At 50.3% G+C, this 27,696-nt stretch overlaps 1 protein-coding gene across 2 annotated transcripts in view; it reads right to left on the bottom strand.

The window, feature by feature from the left end:
• GALNT14 (polypeptide N-acetylgalactosaminyltransferase 14) overlaps window positions 1-27,696 on the bottom strand; it is a gene marked incomplete at its 5' end in the record, with an annotated part of 224,201 nt that overhangs the window by 78,279 nt on the left and 118,226 nt on the right. For both annotated transcript variants that reach the window (XM_082852068.1, XM_082852067.1), the window contains one exon: window positions 13,081-13,250. In XM_082852068.1, the coding sequence (XP_082708194.1) occupies window positions 13,081-13,250 (170 nt within the window). The remainder of the gene's footprint in view (window positions 1-13,080; window positions 13,251-27,696) is intronic.

The raw sequence follows: 27,696 nt of genomic DNA on the forward strand, positions 1-27,696 counted from the left end.
GCTGCCGCCCACGTGTCAATTCCAGGGGTAGATGGTTTTGTTGTCGTCGTGTTTAATAGATCCTGAGACCTTCGGATAAGTGCAAAGATTGTGTCACATCAGCTTACATTTGGATCTCCAGCTGGGAGGGAGTCTGGTGACCTCCACTGAGGGGAAGGCATGAGGGGGCAGGGGAACCATACAAGGAAACGGCCGCGGCAGCAATAAAAAAGGACAGCTCCACTGGTTCTGCGGGGCCCTCGAGTCCTGTCGGGAAGGGGAGTGCGTGAGCAGAACGATTAAACCGGCGTCTTGGGGGCGGGCCATTGCTGCTGAGCTAGAAGGAACCCTGCGTCTGGAAATAGACTCCAATCTGAGTCAGTCCCTAAGTCACTTCCTGCACATTCTTACTGGCAGAGTATTTTCCACCAGCAGCAGAGCTAGAAGTGACCTTAATAACAATCTCTGAGCTACTTCTCTCTTCATAAAGGTGAAGAAATGTCACCCAGAGAGCGGAAGAGCTGGGGAGCATCTTAGGACCCAGATCTTCTCATGCTCCATTCAGCTCTTCCCCTCTCATTTTATCATGCTGCCAAGATGTGGGACAAAATGCCAGGAACTAATCAGAAGAGGAGGAGATAATTGAGGACAGACTCAAAGCCAGGCTTCATGCTTGGTTCTTGGGCAAAGAGCACAGAAAGATGAACAGGGAAGGGGCAAGACTCTTGATCAAGGATTCAAGTGGCCGATACACTTAGGAAAAGGCGTTCCACTTCACTGATTCGTGGAGAAAACCACAGTGAGACAGCCCTACTCAGCCTCTGGAAAGGCTAAAATGAAAGAGACTGATTATAGCGAGCGACGGCCAACAAAGACATGGGGCCACCGGAACTCTCACCCTGCTGGTGGGGGTGGAAACGGTCTAACCGCGTCCTTAGATGTTTGACAAAATCTTAAAAAGCTGCCAGGGGTGGGCTTCCCTGGTGGCGCAGTGGTTGGGAGCCCGCCTGCCGATGCAGGGGACACGGGTTTGTGCCCCGGTCCGGGAAGATCCCACGTGCCGTGCAGCGGGTGGACCCGTGAGCCATGGCTGCTGAGCCTGCGCGTCCGGAGCCTGTGCTCCGCAACGGGAGAGGCCACAACAGTGAGAGGCCCGCGTACCGCAACAACAACAACAACAAAAAAGCTGCCAGGGATACACCCTACAGAAACGCATACGCCTGTTCGCCAGAAGACAAATACAAGGTTACTCATAGGAGCTCTATTCAGAAGAAACTCACACTGGAAAAACCCCAAATGAGCATTAAAAGTGGAACAGATATACAAATTGTAATATATTCCTCCAAAGGAATACTATACAGCAATGAGAATGAACAAACTGTCTTGCAAAATGTGGCTGGATTTCACACACTTATTTTTTTTAATAGATTTTTATTGGAGTATAATTGCTTCACAATACTGTTAGTTTCTGTTGCACAACAAAGCGAACCAGCCATATACATACACATGTCCCCATATCCCCTCCCTCTTGAGCCTCCCTCCCATCCTCCCTATCCCACCCCTCTAGGTCATCGTAAAGCACCGAGCTGAGCTCCCTGTGCTATGCTGCTGCTTCCTACCAACCATTTTACATTCAGTAGTGTATGTATGTCGATGCTACTCTCACTTTGCCCCAGCTTTCCCCTTCCACCCCAAGTCCTCAAGTCTATTCTCTATGTCTACCTCTTTTTTTTTTTTTTTAAATGTTGGGGGTAGGAGTTTATTAATTTTATTTATTTTTGCTGTGTTGGGTCTTCATTTCTGTGCGAGGGCTTTCTCCAGTTGTGGCAAGCGGGGGCCACTCTTCATCACTGTGCATGGGCCTCTCATTATCGCGGCCTCTCTTGTTGCGGAGCACAGGCTCCAGAGGTGCAGGCTCAGTAGTTGTGGCTCACGGGCCCAGTCGCTCCGTGGCATGTGGGATCCTCCCAGACCAGGGCTCGAACCCGTGTCCCCTGCATTAGCAGGCAGATTCTCAACCACTGCGCCACCAGGGAAGCCCCTCTATGTCTACCTCTTTATTCCTGCCCTGCAACTAGGTTCATCAGTACCTTTTTTTTTTTTTTCTTAAGATTCCATATATACACGTTAGCATATGGTATTTTTTTTCTCTTTCTGACTTACTTCACTCTGTATGACAGACTCTAGGTCCATCCACCTCACTACAAATAACTCAATTTCATTTCTTTTTATGGCTGAGTAATATTCCATTGTATATATGTGCCACATCTTCTTTATCCATTCATCTGTTGATGGACACTTAGGTTGCTTCCATGTCCTGGCTATTGTAAATAGAGCTGCAATGAACATTGTGGTACATGACTCTTTTTGAATTACGGTTTTCTCAGGGTATACGCCCAGTAGTGGGATTGCTGGGTCCTATGGTAGGTCTATTTTTAGTTTTTTAAGGAAGCTCCATACTGTTCTCCATAGTGGCTGTATCAATTTACATTCCTACCAACAGTGCAGGAGGGTTCCCTTTCACCACACCCTTCCCAGCATTTATTGTTTCTAGATTTTTTAATAATGGCTATTCTGACCAGCGTGAGTGATACCTCATTGTAGTTTTGATTCGCATTTCTCTAATAATTAGTGATGCTGAGCATCTTTTCACGTGCCTCTTGGCCATCTGTATGTCCTCCTAGGTCTTCTGCCCATTTTTTAACTGGACTGTTTATTTTTTTTGCTATTGAGCTCCATGAGCTGTTTGTATATTTTGGAGATTAATCCCTTGTCTGTCGTTTCATTTGCAAATATTTTCTCCCATGCTGAGGGTTGTCTTTTCGTCTTGTTTGTGGTTTCCTTTGCTGTGCAAAAGCTTTTAAGTTTAATTAAGTCCCATTGGTTTATTTTTGTTTTTATTTCCATTACTCTAGGAGGTGGGTCAAAAAAGATCTTGCTGTGGTTTATGTCAAAGAGTGTTTTTCCTATGTTTTCCTCTAATGGAGAAAAGACAGCCTCTTCAATAAGGGGTGCTGGAAAACCTGGACAGCTACATGTGAAAGAATGAAATTAGAACACTCCCTAACACCCTATACCAAAATAAACTCCAAGTGGATTAAACATACACATACCTTTGAGGGAAGGCAGACACACAAAGTACACACTGTGTAATTCTCTTTATAAACAGCTCAAGAACAAGCAATGCTAGTCTATGGCATTTGAAGTCTAGACAGTGTTACTTATGGTGGGGAGCAGAGTGGGGAACAAAGGTGGCTTCTGGCAAACTGAGGGTCTTGTCCCTGACCGAGGTGCTTGATATAGGAACGTGGGTAACTTCTCTTAGGAAAAGTTCATCAAGCTGTACATGTACAAAGTGTGAACTTTCCTATATGTATGTGATACTTTGATAGAAAGTTTACTTAAGACAAAGAGAGATCCTCATCCGTGGGTATATTTTGGTCTTGCAGGAATATTTCAAAAGCCACGGAACTGGAAGGATTCAAAATACAGCCCATGAAATAGGCAAGGACTGTAATGAAATACGTAGCAAACTCATCAGTGCCTTGTCCCCTTCTCAGAACTCCAACCATCCTGGTGCCCTTCATAGTGCTAGAGAGAACACCCCAGAACACAGAGCATGAATCCGAGGTCCCCTCAGCCTTCTGCCTCTGACCTTTAAAAGTACACACCCCAAACCAAATTTTTAAGAAAAGGATAATTTAGAGGAGAGAGAAATGATACCACCTTCCCCTTGGTGTTACTGGCCCTGGGCACCAGGACTTAGTTTCAAGGCCAGAGTAAGGGAACATTGTTCCCACGGGGAGTGGCCCACAGGTGAGGAGGGACTGGTGGCCTGTAGGGGCACTAAGGTAGTTCCCAATCATCCAGTGGGGGATTTGCTCACTTGGGGAATCTCAGTTCCATGAGAGCAAGCGTCAGGACTGCTCATTTACTGATACGTCCCTAACAGCCTAATTATGCAGTATGTATAAGTAATAAGTATTGGGGGCTGTTTTTTTTTCATGGCAAATATTAATTCCAAACCAGTTTCCTATTCTGGGCACTGAATATACCTCTCCATCTCTTTCTACATCTCTTTCCATTGCCTCTTTCCTCAGGCATCATGTAATAAAGGGGACAAACCCAAGGAGGAGGAAGGGAAATCTGCCCCCAGAAGCAAGGCCATTTAGTACCTTTCAAAGCCACACAGCATTCTTCGTGGGGTACCTGCCCATTAGAATTTGGCCTCAGTGACAGAACACCAGAAGAAACTACTGACTCCATTAACCAACTGAAATATGTTACTTCTGTGTCTCTAAGCAAAACTAAAATAAAAATATCAAACTATCTTATCTGAAGCCCAGAATCCTCATGCATCATCTCTTCTGCTTGTTCCTACAAGCACAAGTCAAACACACACACACACACACACACACACACACACACACTCACTCACTCAGTGAACCTGGCCATAATAGGGGTTTTATGTTTGTGACGGAATTATATATATGTGTGTATATGTATACACACACACACACACACACACACACACACACACACACACACATACACACGCTCACCTAGAATCTAAAAGCTTGATTTTGAGTTTTACCCAAGCATTGACTAGCTGTGCAACCTTGGAAAAGTCCCTTAACCTATCTGAGCCTGGATTTCCATACCTAGGTATGTGGTTAATCTGCTAGTCTTGCTGTTCTGCCCAAATCTCCGCAGCCAGTACTGGTACTCAATCCTGAAGGCCAGCAGTTAGTTTGGGGGTCAAGAACAAACCCCCTTTTCCAGGTCCCTACCAGCTCCTTTTCCTGCCGGACCAGTTCTGGTTTCTCATCTCTCCCACCTCACCTCTGAGTAAACTCCCAGGTGTAAGACACAACACTCCCACCCTGAGGATGCCAGAGCCTCAGAGCCAAGATCCCACATTACGCTCCACCGCCTTGGGCCGGCTCCAGGTTCAGGCTGGGCTTGGTCCCCTCCTCCAGGCAGGAGCTCCCAAAATATGGTGCTGCCCCAAGATGTGCTGTCTAGGGCACCTCTCAGGGTTGCTCTGATGAGGGGCCAGGTCAAGTGTGAAAGTGAAAGCATTCCAGTGTTTACTGAATTAACTGTAAGGTCCTCACCCCAAATCCAAGGCTTTGCCCCAATATGACCCGAAGTATCCCTTCCAGAATTATCCTCCCCCACTCATCCCCTCCATTATCCCACCCTCCAAGGAAACTGGACTGACTCCCACAAAACACTGTGGCTCTTCCATCTCCTTGCCTTTGGTACACTGTTCCCTCAACTTGGAATGCCTCCCACCTGCAAAAATCCTACCTGTCTCCCCTAGTTCTTGCGGTCCAGATGCTGCCTCCTTCAAAAAACCTCTGCTTCCCATTCACGTGTAAACTCCTTCTCCTCCTTATGCCAGCCTAATGCTATTTTGTCTTTTTCCTATGGGAAAGCTCCTAACTCCTGTGTTCTGTTCCATGGTCAAGACAGAAATAGCTACACCCAACCAGAGACAGGGCAGGAAATGGGCGCTTGGAAATTAAGGGCGGGAAGGCTGTGCCTTAACTCCAGAAATAAGGACATGGCTTCAGGGCAATCCACATTTGAGCATCAGGAACCCGTTGCTGTGCACTTCTCCCACTAGACCATGAGCTCCTGGGAGCGGAGACCGGTTCCTAGCACGGAGCTCGGCATGCGGTTAGTGTTCAGTAAATGTGCTGAGTGGATGAATGGGGAAATGAGGGAATGAGTGAGATGCACAGTGGTGGGAAGTCAAGTTGGTGGGAATTAACTAGGAAACAAGGTGTGAGAAAACATTAGCTAAGGCGGTTTGTCCAGATGAGTTCTCATCAGTAGCTTTTCTTGACTGGCCCCCTTTCAAAGGCTGAAGAGTTGCCCTTTTGGGAAATCTGTCCGAATCTCATAGCGCAGGCCGGGGGTTGAGGGAGGGACCTGCAGGGGCAGCACACAAGGAACAGGGGACCTGAGTGGAAGGAATCCTGGCCCAGAGACGCCCTGCTCTCTCAGCCTTTGTGGTCTTTCTTCCTCCGCACCCTGGAGAGAACCCCTTCCCAGGGCCTGTAAGTGGTCCTGCAATCAGGGGTACCCAGGGCAGCAGACACAGTTCTCCCGCTGAGAGATTCCAGGCTGTTGGGAAACTCTTCCCGCTATTCCCTTCCAAAGCTCCCTGAAACTCTCAGATGCTCTGGAGTGAAGCACTCTCAGGACCACTGTCAACGGGCTTGCAAACTCCTGTATTGAAAAATGGCGCACAGAGACCGGAATGCAGCAGATGGGAGAGCTTGTTTGCAAAGCTAACTGTCTGCGATGGGTTTCCCCTCCCCTCCCCTCCACCTTGATCTGGAATCACCAAGTCTATGCTGAGCTAGTGGAACTGCCTTGACTCTGAGGGAATATGAACATTTGTTACGCTTAGCCATTCCAGCCACAAAGATCCTGACCCTATTACTGCTAAGTGACGAGGACAAGGATAGAAACGATGATGATCTTCGGCAGCCACTCCAACTGAGTAAATTCAAGGAAGGATAAATGCAATCCTAGACTGGGCCACGGCCCCTTCGTTTCCCAGGATGAAAAGAAGCAAAGGAAAAACGTCTTCCCGGTGAGATGTATCGAAGTGTGGAATTTTCCCTCCAGGCAAGCGATGGGCATCCCACTGTTGGAATGATTTAGCACCGCACTGGACAGAACCCAGGAGGATATGCCGCCGAGGGGAACAGTCAAACCCAGCATGGCCGGGGGAGGTGACCTAATGAGGCTTCCCAGCTCTCACTCCTCTCAGCTCTCAGCTCACGGGCGCATCCACCCTGCCACCTGCTCCCCTGCAATCAAAGCGACCCCATAATAAGCATCGCTAGGCAACAGCGAAAGTATACACGTGCCTCATCAAAATTATTTCCCCCCTTCACGAGGGGTGTGCCTCCACTTCATGGCTTCCTGTCTGCCAGACGTTTTATGTGCTACTTGGATGACAGCAAATCCAGCTGTTGTCACCAGAATGTGGTGACGGGTGGGGGCGGCAGGACTGGAAAATGAGGACTGTTTGTTGGACCAGACAATGCTTGATAAACAGCAGAACCCCCCTGGGAAATGTGCTCAGCCTCACCCCAGCTAGACGCTGTCTCTTCCTCACACTGAAATATTTATGGTACCCCACCTCCAGCCCCCAACACAGGCAGCCACATCCATTCATCCTTGCGGCCCCACAGGACTTAGGTAGTGCCCTGGAAATGAAGGCTCTCATCCGAGTTAACAGAACAACGGGCCTTAGGGGGAAAATGCGGGACTAGGATGCCCCGATGAAGCACCCCGTGTTGACAGAGTCTTTTTTTTTTGCGGTACGCGGGCCTCTCACTGTTGTGGCCTCTCCTGTTGCGGAGCACAGGCTCCGGATGTGCAGGCTCAGCGGCCATGGCTCACGGGCCCAGCCGCTCCGCGGCATGTGGGATCTTCCCGGACCGGGGCACGAACCCGTGTCCCCTGCATCAGCAGGCGGACTCTCAGCCACTGCGCCACCTGGGAAGCCCCTGAAGCACCCCGTGTTGTATTCACACGAGGCCGAGGCGGCTGGGAGAGCGGAACGTATGTTTACATCAGGAAGAGAAGGCCAACCACGGAAGAATGAACCCGTCTACAATTGTGTGGCATTCAGGGAATGCGAAAGCTTTGAGGTTATCTAGTCCAACTACAGATGAGAAAACAAGCCGAGACAGGGCAGGGATGGGCAGAAGGCCATTGCTGGTCACCTTGTCCCCACTGCTCTCACTGGGCCTGAATCAGGGGTGGGGAGACCAAGCTGTAGCAAAGACATGTCTGAAGCCCCAAGACAGCAGGTTTCCATCTCAAGATTGTGAAAATGTCAAATGTTACATAAGGGGTAGGGCGGGCAGGGGAAGGCTGTTGACCCTGAAGGGTGAATGAGTAGACCCACTGGAAACTGTAGGAACTCATTTCTAAACTCTCCTCACTGCTGACCCCATGGGCCCCACGGCCCCCATAAACCCTGGAATGGAGAGTTCAAAGCCTGCCCCCCAGTCTTATCTGCTACTCCTCACTTCAGTCATCCCAGGCTCCAGGTAAACCTTGCTGCCTCCCACAAAATACCGTGGACTCCACGGGGTAAAGGACCAAGAGAAAGATGGTGACTCTATCCCGTTTCACACAGGGGATCAAGCCCCTGGCCCCTCTGGGGCTTCTTCTATCACGTGACACCCCGCCATGACTTGTTTGTCAGCGTTCCACGCCACCAATGCACTCGCTTTTCAATCAGCACAGTGGGTGGTTGGTGAAAACCTCCACAGCCTTCCTCCTTTCTCCCCTCCTCACCCCACCTGGGTACCTTTGGATTCCTAAGCCATTCTGCCCAGTGCACGCTCTCTCAGCAGTGCCTGCTCTGATGCTCAGCTAACAGCTCTGTTTCAGGCGTTGCTCAAACGCATCCTATAAATCACAATGCAATTACTGTGGTAGGAAAATCTGAAGCAAATTTAATAAGCTCAGACCCCTCTCACATGCTGTTTCTTCACTCTTCTCTTCTCAGTAATGAGAACTCTTTAAGGGAAAAAGGCCTTTTTCCTTTAACAGAGGTTCTTCTCCTGGTCCCTTATCTGAAGCCCATGAGGATGGGAGGATACGGAGAAGGGGGCTTCCTCTAGCTCCTCTTGTCCTATTTACCCATCAGGCAGATAGGAAAAGAGTTATCAGTTGTCTTTCCAGGCTCACTCTCCCTTTCATTTGCTCAACTAACATTTATTGAATTCCTATCGCACATCAAAGATTTCTCCCCCCTAGAGGGCAACTGGTGTCCTAACTAGTAGAACCTTAGCTGCAAGGCATCATGGGAACATGGACAGGGAGAGGGAAGCCGTGTCCATGGGGTCGGGTCCCACAAAGGAACCAGGAGTCCAGGGTGGGCCAATGGCCACAGTAGGAGCTTCTTGGTAAAGGTGATGCCAATTGCCAAGAGGATGGCAGCATATACACCCTGTGGTTGAAGAAACTGAGAAGAGGAAGGGGCAGAGAAGCCAGAGGTCTCTACAGGGCCTGAGACAGAGCCCCATCACCTGGACAGAGGGACAGGGCTGCAGCCTGTAGGCAGGAAGGCATCTTTATACCAGGGCCTACTTTCTACTCCAACCCTGGGCCTTTCAGCTGGACCAACCCACCCATGGACTTCATCTGACCCACAAAAGGAAGCCGCGGTGCCAGCTGATGCTCTGTGGTTCGCAAATTTGAGCAGGCATCAAAATCACTGGTGGTGCTTGTTGAGACAGATTGCCAGGCTCCACCCCAGAGTGCCTCACTCAGCAGTTCTGGGGGGAAGCTTAGAAACTGCAGTTCTAAGTCTCCAGGTGATGCCGGTGTTGTTCGTCTCCTGGTCTGGGAAACCACACTTTGAGAACCATCGTTCTAAGCCTTTGCTATTCGAAGTGTGATCAATGGACCGTCCATCGGCAGAACCTGGGGGCTTGATAGGAATGCAGACTCTCAGGCCCCACCCCAGACCTGCTGGATCAGTTTGACGAGAACCTCAAGTGATTTAAGTTTGAGAAACACGTACCTGGAACGGCGTTTCTCAACCCTGGCTGCTCCCTAGAATCACTTGGGGAACTCAGAAAAGAGACACTTCAGCTGGTTGGAGGCTGGGTATCAGCCTTTCTTAAGTTCCCCAAGTGGTTCTTATGAGATGCTGGATTGAGAACAGCTGGGACCCCCACTCGTGACCAACACTCCACGCCCATTTCTCCAGCTTTGAACTCACCCTTGAGGCCCTCCTCTGTTCCTCCCTGACCCCCACCCCTCCTGACAGCTTAAGTGATCTCCCTAATGCTCCTTCCTGACACTCGGCGTTTGGTTGCCTCTCTTGCCTGAGTATCTTCAGTTTTCTCAGGAGACCCCCCCCGCCCCGACACTTCCCTTCCATTCCTGGCCCTGCAGTGCCAACCTGCCCATATTATTACCGTGCAACAATAACAACAATGAAAATTTTTTTTTACTACTTGCTAAGGAGTATGTAAGTAACTTTACATATAGATTATTTGATCCTTATGAAAAGCGCATTAGATAGGTATCATTGTTATTTTTATCCCTACTTTTCAAAAGAGGAAAGTGTGGACCAGGGAAGCCAGGTAATGATGAGTTTGCTCAGCTAGTCAGCAGCACAGGCAATCCAGGAAACAGGGTGATCTGATCCCAGACTCTATATCATTAACCCCTGGGCTGTACTGCCTTCTGCTTGACTCTGACTTAGGGGGAAGATATGGCCTCATCCTGTTGCTGGGGCTGAGAAGGCATATTTATGTTTCATTCTTGAGAACTCAGGTAACAAGCAGGGCTGGCTTTATGGCAGGTGTTCTCATTGCAGTTTCGCTCCCAGGGAACGTTTGGCAACGTCTGGAGACATATTTGGTTGTCACAACTCGGGGAGGTGCTACTGGCATCTCGTGGGTAGAGGCCAGAGATGCTGCTAAACATCTAAAGTACAGGACAGCCCCCCCCTTACATACAGTTACCCAGCCCCAAATGTCAGTCACCACTGAGAATCCCTGGTCAGGTGGACGCAGGTCACCAGCAGCCACAGCTGGTCAGAGCTGGGACAGGCAGGGCCCGAGAATGGGCCCAAGCAGGCAAGCCCCAGGGTTGGAAGAGGATGAAGACAGGATACAGCAGAGAGGCCAGAATCACAGAAGGATGAAGGGACTTAGCTGGTGACTTCAACCTCAAGGACACGGACTCCCTGGGAGGTAAGGGTTGGAAATGGGAGGTCCTGGAGACAGAAAGTCACCACTCAGTGGGGGCCCACTTGAGAGGAGAACATTGGGCTTTGCAGTCTCCGGAACTCCCATCACCACGAGGGTGATACAGGCACAGGGTCAGTCCCGTACCAAACTCAGCCTGCAGAGAGCTGATCAGTGGGCGGCTTCTGTCAGGGCTTGCTTAGGGTTTTGCGCACAGCAGGCGGGACCACGTGCCATGGCTGCCTGGTCCCATGTGCTTGCCCTCATTCCCAATGCCCTGTCGTCTCCCCTTCCTGCTCTTTCAGATTAGGATCCATAAATCTGAACTGCTCTGAGTAACACAATCCGAGCTCCCACAGAGCAAGGTCACTGTCCCGAGGCAGACATGTGGCTGATACACTTTGCCTCGTTGTCTTCCAAAGGGTGTCTGCATTCTGTCTAAATCTTCTCTTCCCTTCTTGCTGCAATCCCAGAAGATCACACTTACTTCACGGAAGAAACACACTGGGTCAGGTAGGGAGCCTGGAACTGGACCTGGGGAACTCAGATCCTTGGGGACAGGATGAGTTCTTCACCCACAACTACCACTATGTCCATCCCTGTAAAATGCTTTCATTTCTGCCTCTCAGATCATAAAACAGGGTGAACGCAGATTTTAGTCCTGGTCAGGTATCCCCGCAAATCTGCCTGCCCAGTGAATTCCCCGACGCCTCCTCCCTGCAGGTGGGAGCATTCAGAGGCAGTTCCGACAGCTGTCACCCAGATACACCAGCCCCTTTCCTGGTGAGGAGGTGCCCCTGTGTCCCTCTACAGGGCCTCAGCATCTGGATGCTGGAGACCCAGTGGAGCTTCTCAGCCTTCTGCCTGCTCTCTCTTCCCTGTTCTCCTATACATACTCTCCGCCCCGTGAAATAAAATAATCTAATATTTAAATAAAATTCTATTATGTCCAAGGACCAGGGTAAGTGCTGGGGAATTTTAATAGGAATAGTACAAGACTCTGACTTGAAGCTTTCAGGCAAGCAGCAGCGAGTGTCCTGGGTAAAGGGGACTGCCAGGCCCCACTGCTAAGGAAGCATGTCCTGGGTACCTCGAGGGGAGGGTTGAGTTCACAGACTCTCAGAGTGAGAAGGCATAGATCTCATCCAGTTCAGTCCCCTGGCTTTATTCATGGGGGAAACCAGGACTCCGGCTCCTCTTAGGCGTGATGGTGATTAACCAGGACTGGTCAAACCCCTCCACGGAAATAAACTGTATAAGTCAAGGTTCTGAGTTGTGCAGCCTAGTCGGGAAGACTGAGTCCACCAGCCTTCCCATACCGCCAACTTACGTACCACCTGATCGACCAGCCTCGTTTGTCATGAGAATTTTTACTGTCCTGCTTCTAAACCCCAGTGTCCACAATTCGGTACCCAGAGGCCCAAACAGACACAGAAAGCTAAGAAGCTAACAGCAAGCCTACAGTCTCTCATTTGACGTTGCCTTCAAGCCCCTCTACCCCAAGCCTGCCGGTCTGCTACCTTGGGTGCCAAGTCAATTTCCCGCAGCAGACAGGAAACACGCCCTCATGGGTCTTTGGCACAGCTGGGCCTCCCAGCTTGGAGGTCAGGAGGGGAGGCACTGGGTGAGACTGACCTGCTTCCTCAGGCCTCCCCAGGAAGCAAAGGGCTGGCTGACTCTAGGAAGGCTTGAGAGGCGAAGCGCCTTCACAAAGCCTCTTTTTGCTGGGAAACAAAGCTTTCCACATTGCCCCAGGCCTGATCTCTGCAACCCATCTGAAGGGGGCCTGACCAAGGGGATAGCAGGACAGAGGCTGTGTGAAAGGGCTGCTCCGAAGCAGACAGCGGACCCAATGGCAAGTGTAGAGGCCCCTCTGGCTTCTCTTCTCACGTGCCAAGAGGTCAGGCTGTAGGACCTCTGACGGCCGGACATCTTGGCACGTGAGAAGAGAAGCCAGGGGGACCTCCCAGCGACAGCAGAGACCACCAGCCTGACTGCCCAGAGGCCTGCCCTCCCCCAGTGTGAAAGCCAGGCCAGGCCATGGGAATCTGCCAGGGGAGAAAGGTTCTGGCTGTAGGGTGTTGAGTGTTCCGTGACTTCCTGGCGGGTAGGCCTAGGGTGAGCCCCGGGTGAGGGCGGCAGGGTGCAGGTGGAGGCCTCCTCCCTCTCCACGGGGTGCTTTGGGACGGCTCACGGCAGCAAGAAGCACAGACGGGGCAAACTGCAACATCACAGAGCCCCTCGTGTCCACCTGGCAACAAACGGTTTCCCTGCCCCGATTCCTGGCACTGGGCGCTGCACAAAGCTGGCCTGCTGTGGACCTGACGTGACTGTGGGGAGGGGTCGGGAAAAGTACCTGAAAAGGCGAGTGTCTGGGACCACCCGGCTGCTGGCAATCCGCTCGCTCTCCCGCTGGTTGAAAGCATACAGCTTATAGGGGTCATCACCGACGCGCCACTTCTTGGCATTCAGGTACCGCCGCTCATCAAACTGGTCCCATAGGTCATCCCAGTCAGCATCCGGAATCTGTGTGACATGAACAGGAAGTCTGTGAGGACGGCTCCCGGTCCCCTCAGCCCCCCTCTGGCTGTCAGTGCCCAGCCGCCAAGACCAGGCTTGTGCTGGCGAGGTTTAGCTCAAAGATAGGGGCAGAGGTAGGACGTTAATAAAACCATGAGCGATAATAATAACAACAGAATGACGATGACAATGACAGCTACCATTTAACGAGTGCTGTGCTCACATACCAGGCACTGTGCTAGGACCTACACTCTCATTATCTCGTGTAGTTCTCAGAGCAGTTTTAGGAGATGGAGGTCGTTCGTATTCCCACTGCACGGACAAGGAAGCAGGCTCTATAGCCCAGGTAGCTGGCTCCAGATCTCACAATTAGGATGCTGCAGGGCTGGGACCTGGATTCTACAATACTAACCCCAGGGGCCACTTCTCCAGGGTAATTTGAGACACTCGGTGAAAAGTGCTGGCACAGTGGCTGGCGCATAGCAGGTGGTACACAGTGACTGTCATTCCTTCCTCTGCCAAAGGAAGGTGGCGATGAGAAGTAAGCAATCCATCTATAATGGTGTGCTGCCCACCAGACGGATGCCTGCGTGTCCCTTTCTTCCTCCAACCCAGGAATCTGGGCTTATTTTTAAGGAGCGTCCACGGGGGAGCAAGTAATAACCCTCACCACGAGAGAAGACAGTGCTTTAGAATGTATAAGGCGGTTTCTGCATTCACGATACCGTTTCACCCTCCCCAAGACCCTCTGAAGAGTAGGGAAGACAAGCCTTCAGAAAGGTTACTGGCTTGTCTGAGGTCGCCCGGGTGGCTGGTGGCAGAGCCCAAAGCAGAGCTCTGTCTCCTGGACCCTCCAGTGCAGAGGAGGTGAGGGGATTCACACAGGGAGGCGACGGCTCCTGCCCCGAGCCCAGGCTGCCGCCTCTGCTCTGCCCACCCCAGCTCTGCAGCCAACAGAGACTCCACACAGCCAGCAGGAGGTATGGGCTTCAGGGCCTCAGCACAGTGGATGCTTCCCTTGATAGCCACTGCCCAGTGGGTACTACTGCTGACCCCGCTAGGGGAGAGCCGGTCTGTATCAACAAAGCTCAGACCTTTCAGGTGCATCAAAGCCAAAAGGGTCCTGTGCCACGAAGAACCTATTGACCAGGCTCCGACCTGGACCACAAGGGCTGGAGCCCTGGGGCTGGCATTGAGGGTGAGATGTTCATTCATGTGTTACTGACCCTCCTCGCTGTGCAAGTATCTGAAGCTGCCCGGGTACCGCCCATCCCATCATTGACTAGGATGCTCTTCTGCACTCAGGGCATCTAAACAGGAAGGCCCAGGGCAGGTGCTGCTGACAGCAGTGCAAGCGCTCGGCCCACATTTGGCAGGTAAGGGGGGCCGCTCGCCCACATACACATTCATCTCAGGCACCACTGCATCTTATCTGATAATTGATCTTTCCCTTTCGCTCTCCCTCTCTGTTATCTCCTTTTGAAACAGCATTCTCCTGCTAATAGCACAAAATGAAGCACTGGAAACCAGTGATTTTTATCCAATAATTGATTTTATTAATGTCCTGTGATACTGCTGCTACATGGGGGTATTTGTGTGGGGATGGTATGAAACCCCCAGCCTGGGCTGTGTCATGTCACAGCCTGCAAGATGTCACCTGTGCTTGGAACATGACCTCAGGGCCACCCTGACATCCCATTCTTGCGGGAAGGGCCACGGCACCCTGAACCATCTCCAACTGGCTCATGCCCCACTGAATTCACTGCAAATCTCAAAATAAGTTGTGAGCCCCTACAGTGCTGTGTGCTGGGGAGGGGAGATGCGGAGATGGAAGGCCCCTGCCCTCCAGCGGGCGCAACATTGTAGAGACACCTGCATGAAGACACCTATAACAGAGGAGCGAGGGACATGGGAACGGCTTCCCAGAAGCAGCAGCAAATGAGTTAGGACTTGAAGGATGAGCAGGGATTTTGCTTTGCTTAAGGGGATATGGGGAAGGGAAGTACGTGTGCAGTGAAAATCCAGATAAAAGGCAGAATGGCTCAGGGGAGGAGCATCTTTTCAGGGAATGGCTAGGTCAGAATGGGGAGGTCAGAGTGTGGACTGCAAAGAGAGCAAGAGTGAAAGAAAATTCCAGAATGTGGCTGGTCCCGTATGAAGCAGGTCAGGGGAGAGTATCTCTGGCTGCATGTGCAGGATGGAGTGGAGGGGAGAAAGCTCCTCGAGGAGACCATTTGGGAGGCAACCTCAGCACTTTAACCCGGTGGGAAGGGAGGCCTGATGGGGCCCAGGTGTGCAGGTCCATCCATCAGCTGGAGAAGCAGGTGGTGGGACAGGCACCGTGGGGAGGCACAGGGGCTGGAGTGAGGGATCTCGACCAACCTCTAAGTCTCATCCCAATCCCTACTTTCTATTAATACCAGACCAGGCTCAGGGCCAAGGGGCCACAAGTTTGGGTGGTTTGCTCAGCCTGGTAATCGCCACCCTAAGGGCAGCTAAGCATCCCTGGCATCTTTGGAGATGGTGCCGTGAGCACTCAGCTGGCTTCCAGAAAGCCTAGAGCCAGATCAGCAGCCAGGCCGGCAAGAGAAACTGTCTGAGCAGTCCGTCAAGGGCATCCTTGGAGGGGACCACGCCCTCAGACGGTCACGGGTGCGGAGCTGGTTCCCACTTGGCTGCACTGGATCCACTGGGGGGATCTCCCTGTACTGGGAGCTTGGTGTTTCTATAATGATGTCTGGATGTATTAGATAATGGTGAGACTGTGTTTAAGACAACACTACCATTTGAATAGCAACCTCTATTTTATGAAGCAGTTTGCAGGTATTGTCACAGAATCCTCACACAACCCCCATTTGGACAGGGAGGGGTCGACTTAGAGAGGTAAGGTGGCTTGCCCATGCACGACGGCTAGTAAGTGAAGGGACCCCCAACTGAATCTCCCTAGGGCCTCCCAGCGCCATGGTCTGTTCTGTTTATCATGGACAGAACAAGGGGCGTCCTCTCTGCCGAGGATGAATGGGCAGACAAAGACCCCCCTGGAGGAGTGGAGTGGGGGACATGCCCGCAGGAAGGGCCAGACACTCCTGCCCTGCTTGCCCCCAGAAGAGAGTTGACCGCGGTCCTCCCAGAATTTCTAAAGGGGCAGCGACTTTGCCAGATACTTCCAGTCCTGATTTGGAGCTGGTTTCCAAGCTCTTCAATTCGCAAGTCCCCACATCCGGCCTCTAAGGGCCCAGGGCATGTACGCTGTACCCATGCATCGGATTCCTCGCTTCCTGGCTCATGTGAACATCGAGAGAGTTTCTGAACAGGCGCTTTCACCTTCACAGGCCTTCCTAGCACAGGAGGTGAAATGCTTTTCCAAAACAAGAACACACGCCAAGGAGCCCCCCCCAAGGGCCCACCCCAGAGCTGCGCCCACTGCCACGTGGCCCCCCAAGCTGCTACCACTTGACTTTCTGACCGGAATTTATTCAATCTCGAGTGTGTGTGTTTCAAAAGAGGAGTATGAGGCCACAGACAAAAACGAAGACCATCTTTTAAGTAGAAACTATCTGATTAAGTCAGCCAACCCCCTGGCCAAGACCAGTGCTTAAATAACTTGGCAGCAAAAATGGAAGCTCGAAAGCACCTCTGTTAAGTCGCTTCACTTCTTTCCTCTCACCACACTTCCACGAGAAATCATGAATCCCCTTTCCTCCATCCTCCCCTGGCCTGTCTTCTCTCACTCTGGTTTCAAGCTGATCATTTGGCTCAAGAAACATGGGTGTAGCCTTCCCTTCTGTTAGGTTTTGAAGATGCCTCTATTTTCCACTAATGCTTTTGTCTCCCTCCCTTCTTTCCCCAGCTTGGTATTACTAGTTTTCTCTTATTGATCTAAGTCTCTTCTTTTTCACTTTCAAATGAGAAAATCTCTCGCCCTTGCTAAGGCTTCCATCTTACTCTGAACTGCACCTGATCCTTAAGAGAATGTCTCAGACTCACCCTATAATAAACAGCTAACACCTTGGGGGGCTCTTATCACGTGTCCTAAATATTTACATTTAATCCTCACTATAATAGGTATCAGTAGTACCATTCCCATCTTATAACTGGGGAAACCGAGGCACAGAGAGATTGAGTAACTTGCCCAATGTCACACAGGTAGCGTCAGAGCCAGGATTTGAGCCCAGGCAGCCTAGCTCCAGCTCCCATGCGCTCAACCATTAGGGGACTCAACCTTAGTACCTCCTCACTGCCATTTCCTTGGGTTACCTTCGAAGATTATCTATGTGTTTCCCACCGTTTTTTGAGGTCCAGATCTTTCTTTGCTTAGAGATCTTCCTCCACGCAAGGATGTCTGTACCCCCTCTCACCATCCTCCCGCCCGCCCTTCACTCCCCATTGTGGGCAGTCATTCTCCTCTCAGCAGTGGGCTTCATCCTGCCAGTCTAGGGCAAGAAAGGGGGAACTCTGCAGGCAGATTCCTGCAGGAAGATGGGAATGTGAGAGACTAACACACACAGAAAGTCATAATTGAAAAAAATGATATAACTGATACTTTAAAGACGATATAATTCATCTATCCACCCAATGTTTTAAACTCTAACGTAACATTCCACCGGTGGACATCCCACAAGTCAGGGACAGAACGGTCCCAAGAAGCCCACTCCAAGCTTCAAAGGACTGTAACTTCTAGAAGTTTTCTTCTAATTTTGAACCAGGATTTGTCTCCTGGTGGTATCTCCCTTTGGGGCCTGGTTTTATCCCCAGGGATATTTAATGCAAATCTGACCTTTCTTTTTCATACCCTTTAGATATTTAATGTCAACTATGTGTTCCCCAGGTCTTCCAACCCCCCATAATATAAGACTTGCAACTCAGAAAAAATGACACAGAGAAGTGCAAAAGATCTACCAAAGGATCAAGAGAACAGGAGTAAGTGAAGTTGGGTGGGGTTCATCAAGGAATTCAAACACCCTGGAAACCCTTCCGTATGTGCAGAACGAGAAGGGAGACATTGCCCATAATACAATCTAACTTTTATATGCAGGCTTCCTAGACGGAAGCTGCTTTGTTGTGTCTTTGACAAGGTCCACCACCTACTGGGCACACCAAACTACCCACCCCAGCTCCCCTGTCAGAACCTCAGAGGGTAGTAGTGAGGGAGGGGTAACCCAAATGATGTCTAACCCTTACAATCCCAATATACAACAGAAAATTGTATCTCCAAGTGAGGAAACTGAGGCACGGGCAGGATTAATTATTTGCCCAAGTTCACACAACTGAGAAGTGTGCCTCAAGGCCTGTAGACCCAGTTTCTATGCTAGCTGTGCAGCCTGGCGTCCACATCTCCACGCATCCAGGCTGCTTCCAGGACCGCAGCCTGTGGCTTCCCAGCACCACCCCGAGTGCCCCGGCCTTCTACCCACTGGAGCCGTCTTCTTGTAGCACCACGGCAGACCAGATACTCGCCAGGACCTTCATGCTGAACTACAGCTAGATTCTGCATAAATAACAACAAATGTGGTGGGGGTTTTTTGAAGGTATATTTTGTTTTGTTTTATTTTATTATTTCTATTTTGGGGCCACGCCCCACAGCATGCGGGATCTTAATTCCCGGACCAGGGATCAAACCTGTGCCCCCTGCATTGGAAGCACAGAGTCTTAACCACTGGACCACCAGGGAAGTGGCACAAATGTGGTTTTTAATGCATTACTGGGCTTTCTAGAACGAAAATCTTCACCACAAGAGGAGAGGTGAGGCCAGGGAAAATACAGGGCCTAAAGCCAGAGCTGGGATAGTTGAATGGTAAGTAAAGATGTGAGGCTGCCCCGAGGGTAAAGGTCATTGAGAAAATAAAGCCAGGCTCCTAAAAGGTGGGGTAACTGAACCTGAATCTTCCATAATTAAGGTCGAGGAGTGGGACTAAATGGTCCCAGATCAGCAGCAACCTGGCTCCCAGCAGAGACAAATATAAATACTATCTGGAGGAAAGCATCTCTAAGGTAGGCTCCCAGGATTCCCATGTAGCTCACCAAAAGACGGAATCACAATAAAAAATGACCAGACACAGAGGGAACAAGTCCACTATAAGGGAGAGTGAGTGGAAACTATAAACAACGTACTCTGATCCTCCAAGTAATCCAGACACAGAAATTACAGATACAATATAAAGCATGTGTAGGTTGAAATGTGGAATAAAAAATTAGGAAAGAACAAAAGTTCTTTGTAAAAGAACCAAACAGAATCTTTAGAAACAAAAAAAGTATAATAATGATTGAAAGACAAACAGAAATGTTTACAGTCTTCAAAACATTTTCACTGGAGTATCTCATTTGTATTAACCCCATGCAGGTGGCAGGCCAGTTAGGTGGTTCCCATTTTGCAGATTGGAAAACTGAGGCTTAAGAAAGCATAAGCGCTTGCTGGAGACGACTGAGACTCTAACCCAGGACTTCTGACCTCAAAACCAGTGTTCTTTCCCCATCACCAGATGTTTCACTAATCCACGGGGCCACTTTGTTCACCCTGCTAGGCAGTCACAAAAATGCAGGAGGATCTGCCCACCTCTGTACTGTTCTAATGTGCATTCATCTGGGAAGTGACCTTGTTTTTCCAAGGGCCAGTCAAGAGAGGACAGCAGAATCCCTCATCACACCAGTACAGCTCTGTAAGTCCTACCTGGTAGGAATGGTCTGGGAGAGGAGTGACTGCCGGTAACACACTCCCCACAGTCTGCAGGACCAACTCAAACAAAGAAGGAGGGGCAAGCCAGCCCTTCACTCACTCACCCATCTGGGCTCATGACAAAGGAAAGGGCTGCAAACTCCTTCTCCCTCATCCAGGGACAGCACATCAATCATGGACGATTAGATAAGATCTCCATTTTAATCTTTCCACCATGTATTATCACCTCTTCCTCTCACTGGAATTCTGTCTGGGGAGTTATTTAACTGATGTGCAGAAATCTAAATTTAATTTATTATGATCTAACTCACTTTAGAAGCCAAATTACCCTGCACTGGAGAAGGATCAAGTCAATATCCCACTTGGCTTTCTATTTATCTTCTGCACGGTCTTCTCTTCTTCTCTTTAGGATTCATTTTATCTCGGGTGCTGGTAATAAATTTAAATTTTCCTCAGAATTAGGCAATTGCTCCTTCAATGTTGTCGTTTAATGGCTAGTATTAATTATATGAAAGTCACTTTTAAAGAATTTGATAGATGGAATGGGCATATAATAGAGGAGGAAAGGGCTATTTCTCAGGCCAAATGAGGTAGCAGATAACTCATCAAGGATAAGTTTACTTTTCTACTCCACCTCCTTCTGTCTTTCTTCCCCACGTTCCTTCTCACCCCCCCTCCCTCAAGAGCCAGGTGCCTAGATACTGGGTCTGCTGTGGCTTCTCTGAGCCACTGGGGGGTCTTGACAGTCTGGATACCACAATGACTCTACTGCTGGCTTTAGTCTCATTTGGTCTCGGACAAGAGACACCACCACCTAGTCCCCTCCTCCCCGTCATTGCCCAATACACACACTGACCACCTATTTTCCAATTGCACATCACATGCAAATACAGCTTTGGGGGATGCTTCGAGCTTTCTGGAAGAAGAAAAGTTCTGATAATTATTATAATTGCCTGAAAACTCCAACTGTGAAATATAATGTGATTAACAGGATGGACAGAAGCCCAGCTCTTGTTTCCGGAATAGGGGAAGAAAAAGAGCCTCATGCAATGTGGGCCTTATATGGAGATTAATTTGCTTGCTAATTAGCATGAGAGGGAGACGCCAGGAAAGTAAAAATCAGCGTGACTGGGCAAGAAGGTCTGGTCCCCCTGCACGTGCCAGGGTGAGTGAGCCCTAATGCTACACGTCTGCTCCCTTCCTACCCAACGCCCTATACATTCCACCACCAAAGACCAAAGCCAGGGCTCCTTTATGGAGATGGGCATCTCACATCACTTGTTTGCTTGAAGAACACCTCCCAGTTGCTGGTGGGCATGAGGATTAAGAGAGAGCCGGCCCCACCCGCATCATCGATTTCTGCATCTTCTTTGTGTTCAAAGATGGAGCAGTAAACAGACCATGGGAACATGAGAAGCCTCTGTCCCTTTCAGCTCTGGAACCCAGAGAGCAAGAGATCAAGTGGGGTTGGGAGCCAAGTAACCGAACGGGGCCCAGGAGGAAGAGGATTTGGTGGACTGCATGGTGGCACAAGGAGGGTGTTTGTGCCTGTAACCAGGAGGCTGGCGCTGGAGGACACCAGGCATGAAGAGACAGAACCTGTGCCCGGGAGGGCCCAAGGAGAGGGCCTGGACCTAGGGAGAGGGGACCGGAAGTGGGCTCAGAAAGGGAAGCCTCCAGCTCAACAGAACTGAAACTCATTGTTTCTGGTGTGGACAGCTGAGTCGTCTTGGGCACAGGGTCACCTCCAAAGGCTGAGGTCTGCCAGGGTGACACTGCAGCCATCTCTCAGGGCAGGGTTGCAAGGGAAGAGGAGGGCATTCCTCCTGGGATGGCCCAACAGTGTGGCCAGAGCGGCTGGTAAGAGTCTCACTCACTAGAAGCAGGAAAAAAACAAAACACTAAAAACGAGACTTGAATTTCCCAGTGACAGAAGAGGTCTCCCTCTTCACCTGTACAGGGCCAGGAAATATCTTAAGGCATCATCAGTCATCTCGTTAGCCTCAAGGAATAGCTACGGAGGCAAGCAATTTTCAAGGGGCCCGACTGAACCAAGGTGTGCAGCAGGGGTCACAAATGAACATGCCTTCAGGGTCACCGAGAAGAGAAATTGAGCGAAGACCTTACAGGTGCCAAACAGTACCTGCCTAGTGACACCGCCTTAAACCTCCCCTTTGGGTGAAACAAAATACACCCATGGGGTGAGACTGCAGGCTTCCAAACTGTGACCCAGAGACAGTAATGGGGCAAAAGGAAGAGGGTAAAGGAAAGGAGGGAAGAATGAAGGGAAAAGTGCTCATGCTATAGGCATCAAGCTTTTGTGACTTCTCTTCTCTTTCAAGGGGCCCCTTGTACATTTCAACTCAGTTTCGCCCTGACAGACATGCAGCAGCAAGAGTGCTGATGTGTGGGAAGGTGGAGATGGGCAGAGAAGGGGATGCACGTCATCAGAGAAGATCCTGTAATTCCTGTCGACGGTCCCATAGATGCTAAAAGAAAACAGGAGTCAGGAAAGCCGGTCCTGAGCCTGGCTCTGCTCAGCGTGCCCTTTCAACCTCCTGTGGTCGGTTTCTTCCTCTACCCCAAGGGCAATATGAATCTTTACCCCACACAATTTTACCTTCCTGGATTAAGTCTCAGAAATGAGATAAGACCCGAAAATTGCTCTGCAAAACATAATGCAAATGTAACACATTATTATTGTCAACATTGCTGTGGTTACTATTATTCCTTTCGGGGACTGAATGCTAATGGGGAGAAGAGTTTACAATTTTACGATTTACAGTCGGCTAAGCTACGTTTAGCTTCTTCCTTCCCTGTGGCAGAAATGTGACCTGTGACTGCATCCTCAGGTGACTGGGTACACCTGCTTCCTGTCCGGCTGTGATGAAAGAGACAGGCCATGATGAATGCTGATGTCGCCTGGGGCTCTGGAGGGCTCATCCACCCAAAACCCCCCCCCTCAGATATGGGTTTGAGCACAATGCCGTGCAAACGACACAACCAGAAAACTACTTATTAAAAAAGTAATACATAAGGTCACTGCCAGCTTGGAAGGCTGGAAACTGAGCTCTGTGTGGCCTCTGTGCTAACTCCCTTTTTTATGTGTGTGAAGGTGGGGTCTGGGGCAGGCACAGAGGCTGTGCTGGGTGATTCTGGGGGGAGACCTGGGGATCTCAGGGGTAGGGTCAGAAACCTGAACCTGCTTGAGACCCTAAGGCTCCCATCAGGCCAAGGAGCCTGCTCCCTGCTCGACTGCTGGCCCCTTTCCTCCTCTGACACATTAGCCCCAGAGGGTCTTCTCCAGGCGTCCTGGGACTTGGCTTCCAAGGGCCGGAATGGCCAGTCCTACAGCTATCCTCACAAGGAATATGTTCGGCAAGGTTTGCAGCTTCCCCAAATCTCCCTCTGGGTTCTTCTTGGGCAAAGGCGACCGTGGAGTAATCAAGATGGAGATGGCTGTGAGAAGCCAGGGAAGAGGACCGACTTGAAAAGGTGATCAGTTCGCACACTGGACACAGTCACTCAGAACAGCAATCACAACTAATTGTTTTGTAGCATTTACTGCGTGCCAGGCTCTGTCCTAAAGATGCCACTCATTGAATACTCGGAACAAACCTGAAGCAGGTGCTATTATGAACCCTATTTTACTGAAGGTGAAACGGAGGCTTGAGGAACTAAAGAGATCAGCCAAGGTCACACTCCTAGTAAGTGCAGATGCTGGGACTAAACCCAGGCAGGTGGGCTCCGTCATATCCTTTACCGGGACCTACAATGGCAGAGGGTCATTCGTGGAAAGAGGCTTCCAAACCCAGCTCCTGCCTAGAGAAGGATGGAGGAAGGAGGGGGGAGGAGGTGCCCGCCAGAAGCCCCGTCATACGCTTTCCGCCGAGGCTATCCTGGAAACACCTCCCGTAATCCATAGGTCAAAAGGTGCTAAACTGGATTTTCTGGCTAGAAGGAGTTTCAGAGTCATGTCCCCTAAGCCCTATCATTCATTCCCCAAACGTGACATTAGCAAGAAGCCTCTAGCTCTTGGCGGAGGAGAATTTGTTCCTCTCTTCGCCTGCCTCCGAGGTGCCGGCTAGATCTCCCCAGATACTGTGTGCAGGCAGGGCCCAGAGCTCAGCGCGTTTTCTATCCGCTCTGTAAATAAGGTGACATCCAGATACCCTCCAGCTCCCTCAAAACTAGGTCAGCTGCTGAATATGCAGGTGTGGGGTTGGAGTGAATAACTCTGAAAGGGCTTTATCTCCCAGGACTCCATGGGGGCTGCTGGCTGGCTTTCAGTGAAAGGGGCTCTATTATGTCAAAAGCAGACCCAGCAGACATCACGGCTGCTGAATCTGGGTGGGGGCAGGATGCCCACCTCTGCGAAGGGCAAATTTAGTGCTGCGGGCAACATAGCAAGTGATAATGGCAGTGGGTGGAAAAACTGGGAGAAATCTTACGAGCCTGTCCTAAATACTGACCATCTTTACAGCCTGGCAGGAATCTCGTCTATGGCATCTTGCATGAACTATAAAGAAGAGATTTATAAAGCACTTGCTTTTGCAAACAAGACCCACAGGGGCATCTCTCTCACCTTAGGAAGCACCAGTAATTTCTCCCCAAATGACGTGCTCGTCACCAACCATTCTGCTCCATTCGTTAAAGCACCTGTGGCATGATCCCTTCTGCAGGTTAATCCTGAACTGTGTGAGGGATGTCAAGTGCTGGAGTGACATTTAAAACACCTTCTACCCTCATCTGTGTCATATTTTAGACTCCACATATAAGTGCTGTCATATGGTATCTGCCTTTCTCTTTCTGACTTACTTCACTTAGCATGATAATCTCCAGTTGCATCCATGTTGGTGCAAATGGCATTATTTTGTTCTCTCTTATGGCTGAGTGGTATTCCATTGTATATGTGTACCACATCTTCTTTACCCATTCCTCTGTCAATGGACATTTAGGTTGTTTCCATGTCTCGGCGACTGTGAATAGTGCTGCTATGAACATAGGGGGTGCCTGTATCTTTTTGAGTTAGAGTTTTGACACAAATGAACCTATCTACGAAACAGAAACAGACTCATGGACATAGAGAACAGACTGGTGGTTGCCAAGGGGGACGGGGTTGGGGAGGGATGGAGTGGGAGGCTGGGGTTAGCGGATGTAAGCTATTGTATATGAAATGGATAAACAGCAAGGTCCTACTGTATAACACAGAGATTCAATATCCTATGATAAACCACAATGGAAAAAAAAATATATATAAGAATGTATATATATGTATATGTATAACTGAATCACTTTCCTGTACAGCAGTAACTAACACAACATTGTAAATCAACTACACTTCAATAAAAACAAAACTAAAACATCGCCAATCCTCTAATTCAACATCTTTTAACCCACAGTGGTCTTCTCTGTCGCTTCTTCAGAATAAAGCTTACTCTGACTTTAACCACAGACGGGACTCTCTGGGGATCCGGTTTTGCAATTGAGATACATCGGGAAGAGATTAATCACTTGGCCAGAGCTGTTTTGGTTTCTGTCCTACTGCCTAAGAGCACTCACTACAAGATTCCTTTAAGTAATCCATTTCCTTAGTGCACTAAAATTAGGCTCTGGTGACAAAGAAAATTCAGTATCTCCACTTTTCCAGAGCACTGTCCTGGGAATGAGGTAGAAACTATCAAAGCCCTCTCACCCCGTGCCTCTCCACCCACCTACCTTCTTAGCTTGGACTCACTCTGGTCCACAGCCGCCGGGCAGGACCCTTTCCTCCTGCAAGGCCTTACACTACGTCTCAGGTTCAATCTCTTCCCGAGAGGAGGGAGTCAAAGCCAATGGCATGAATCCGACCCTCAAGTTTTTCAACACCATCCTCTTTCTTCAGTTTCCCAAGGACCAGATTCTCTCCATGGGTTCTTCCCATCAGGATCTTAGGTCTGCCGGGGGCAGTGCGGAGGGCAGCGGGGTGGTAGGCCAGCGTGGCATCCTCTTGTCTCATCTGGTAAGTGGCTCAGTGCCGGGCTCCCCCCGGCCTGGCCAACTTGGGACACACGCATCAAAGAGCCTCTCCCAGCACATTAAACATTAAGGCTTTCCAGGCAGCAGACACAACTGTACCTTCTGGTCTGCCTCTGAAAGCGAGGCTGGGGAAAGCGGCAGCCCTGGGGGTGGCAGGAGGGTACGGTGGGTGGATAGACAAAGTAGGTCATTAGCGGTAAAGACTACTATTTTCAAGCAGTTGTTAATGCTTTGTTTATATGGATTTCTCCAAATGTGACATTTTAATGGCATCATACTTGTGTGATTACAGTGCAGTCGACACCGCCGGGCGGGTGGGGGGAAGGCGACAGGGACTCCAGCGACCTGCTGAGGGAGGCGGCTCCCGGCCCCAGCAGCCAAGGGGACTGTCTCGGTCCTGCTCAGGCCAGGATGCCTGATGAGCATGCGAAGTGGCTCCCCAGAGGGCCCTGTGCTAGACAGGAGCCATCAGGGCCCAGGAATCTTGCAGCCAGCCTAGCCTTGGGACAGAATCAATGCCCAGGGCTGCAGGAGAGGAGATGAGGGGAGTTGCACCTCAGCCCGGAGACCACCCGTCACAGCTGCCCTTGTCATTCACATCTTCATTCATTTATTCATTATTTCTTGGGTTCCTACTGTCATCTGAGGGAAAAGGCAATAAATATTCAGAAATACAGGAACAAATTAAGACGGAGAGAGTGGCGAGGAAAAGGATCCCACGTCGATTGGGAGCCCGCTGGCTGCCCAGCATTGAGCGAGGATTCGGCACGTGCCTCTTCCTTGGTCCCTCAGCAGCATCTATCCCACCGGGGACACCCCCCTTCAGGTGCTCTTGTCTCTTGGCTCCCAGGAGCCCTCTTTCTTGGGCTTTTCCTCATCCTCTGCCCTCTTCCCCACCTCTTTTGCTGGCCTCTCCTCCTCCCTGGCTTCTAAATCTTGGAATTGCCTGTGGATTTAATCCCCCCCCCCCTCATTATATGCTCATCACAGGTGACTGCTTCCATTCCTGTGTCTTCAAAGCCTTCTACAGGTGGATATTTCCCACGATATCTTTCCAGCCCAGATCTCTTCTGAGCTCACGTCTAGATTAAATAGATGCCTACTTGCCATGCCCACCCGGGTGTCTCACAAGCATCTCACGCTGAGTAGGTCCCATGTGGAACTCGTGATCCTCCCATCACAACCGGCACCTCCTCCAGTCTGTCCCCTGTGAGGAAACAGCACCAGCAGCCGTGCAGCTGCTGAACCGGGAATCTGAGTCATCCTTCACATTCCTCCTCTCTCACCCTCATCTTCACTCCGATCGCTTGTACCCCACCCACCACCATGTCCTATGCATGCAACCTCCACCACTGTCTCCATCCTTCCCCACGACCATCCCCATCTCTACAACCACACCCACCACCACTGACTCCTTTCTGAAATACTGACTGCAATAGGCCCCAACTCCGTATTTCTACTTTGGGCCCCAACAATCCATTTTCAAGAGCTACCTTCTTAAAATGACACCTGATCCTCTCTCTCCCATTCGGACTCAAAACCCCTCCAGTGGCTCCCCGCTGCACTCAGAATACCATCCGCACTCTGTACCATGGCCCTCCGAGCCCTGCCTGACGTGGCTCCACAAATTCTGCAGCCTCACTCCCCTCTCCCTTCCCCTCTTTGTTTACTACGCTCCAGTCACACTGGCCTGCCTTCAGCTTGTAGAACAAGTCATGCTCTTTCCCATCTGAATTCTGGTCTCCCAAAATTCATCTGTTG

This window comes from Leucopleurus acutus (assembly GCF_964270905.1).
Source record: "Leucopleurus acutus genome assembly, chromosome: 12".
Lineage (NCBI taxonomy): Eukaryota > Metazoa > Chordata > Mammalia > Artiodactyla > Delphinidae > Leucopleurus > Leucopleurus acutus.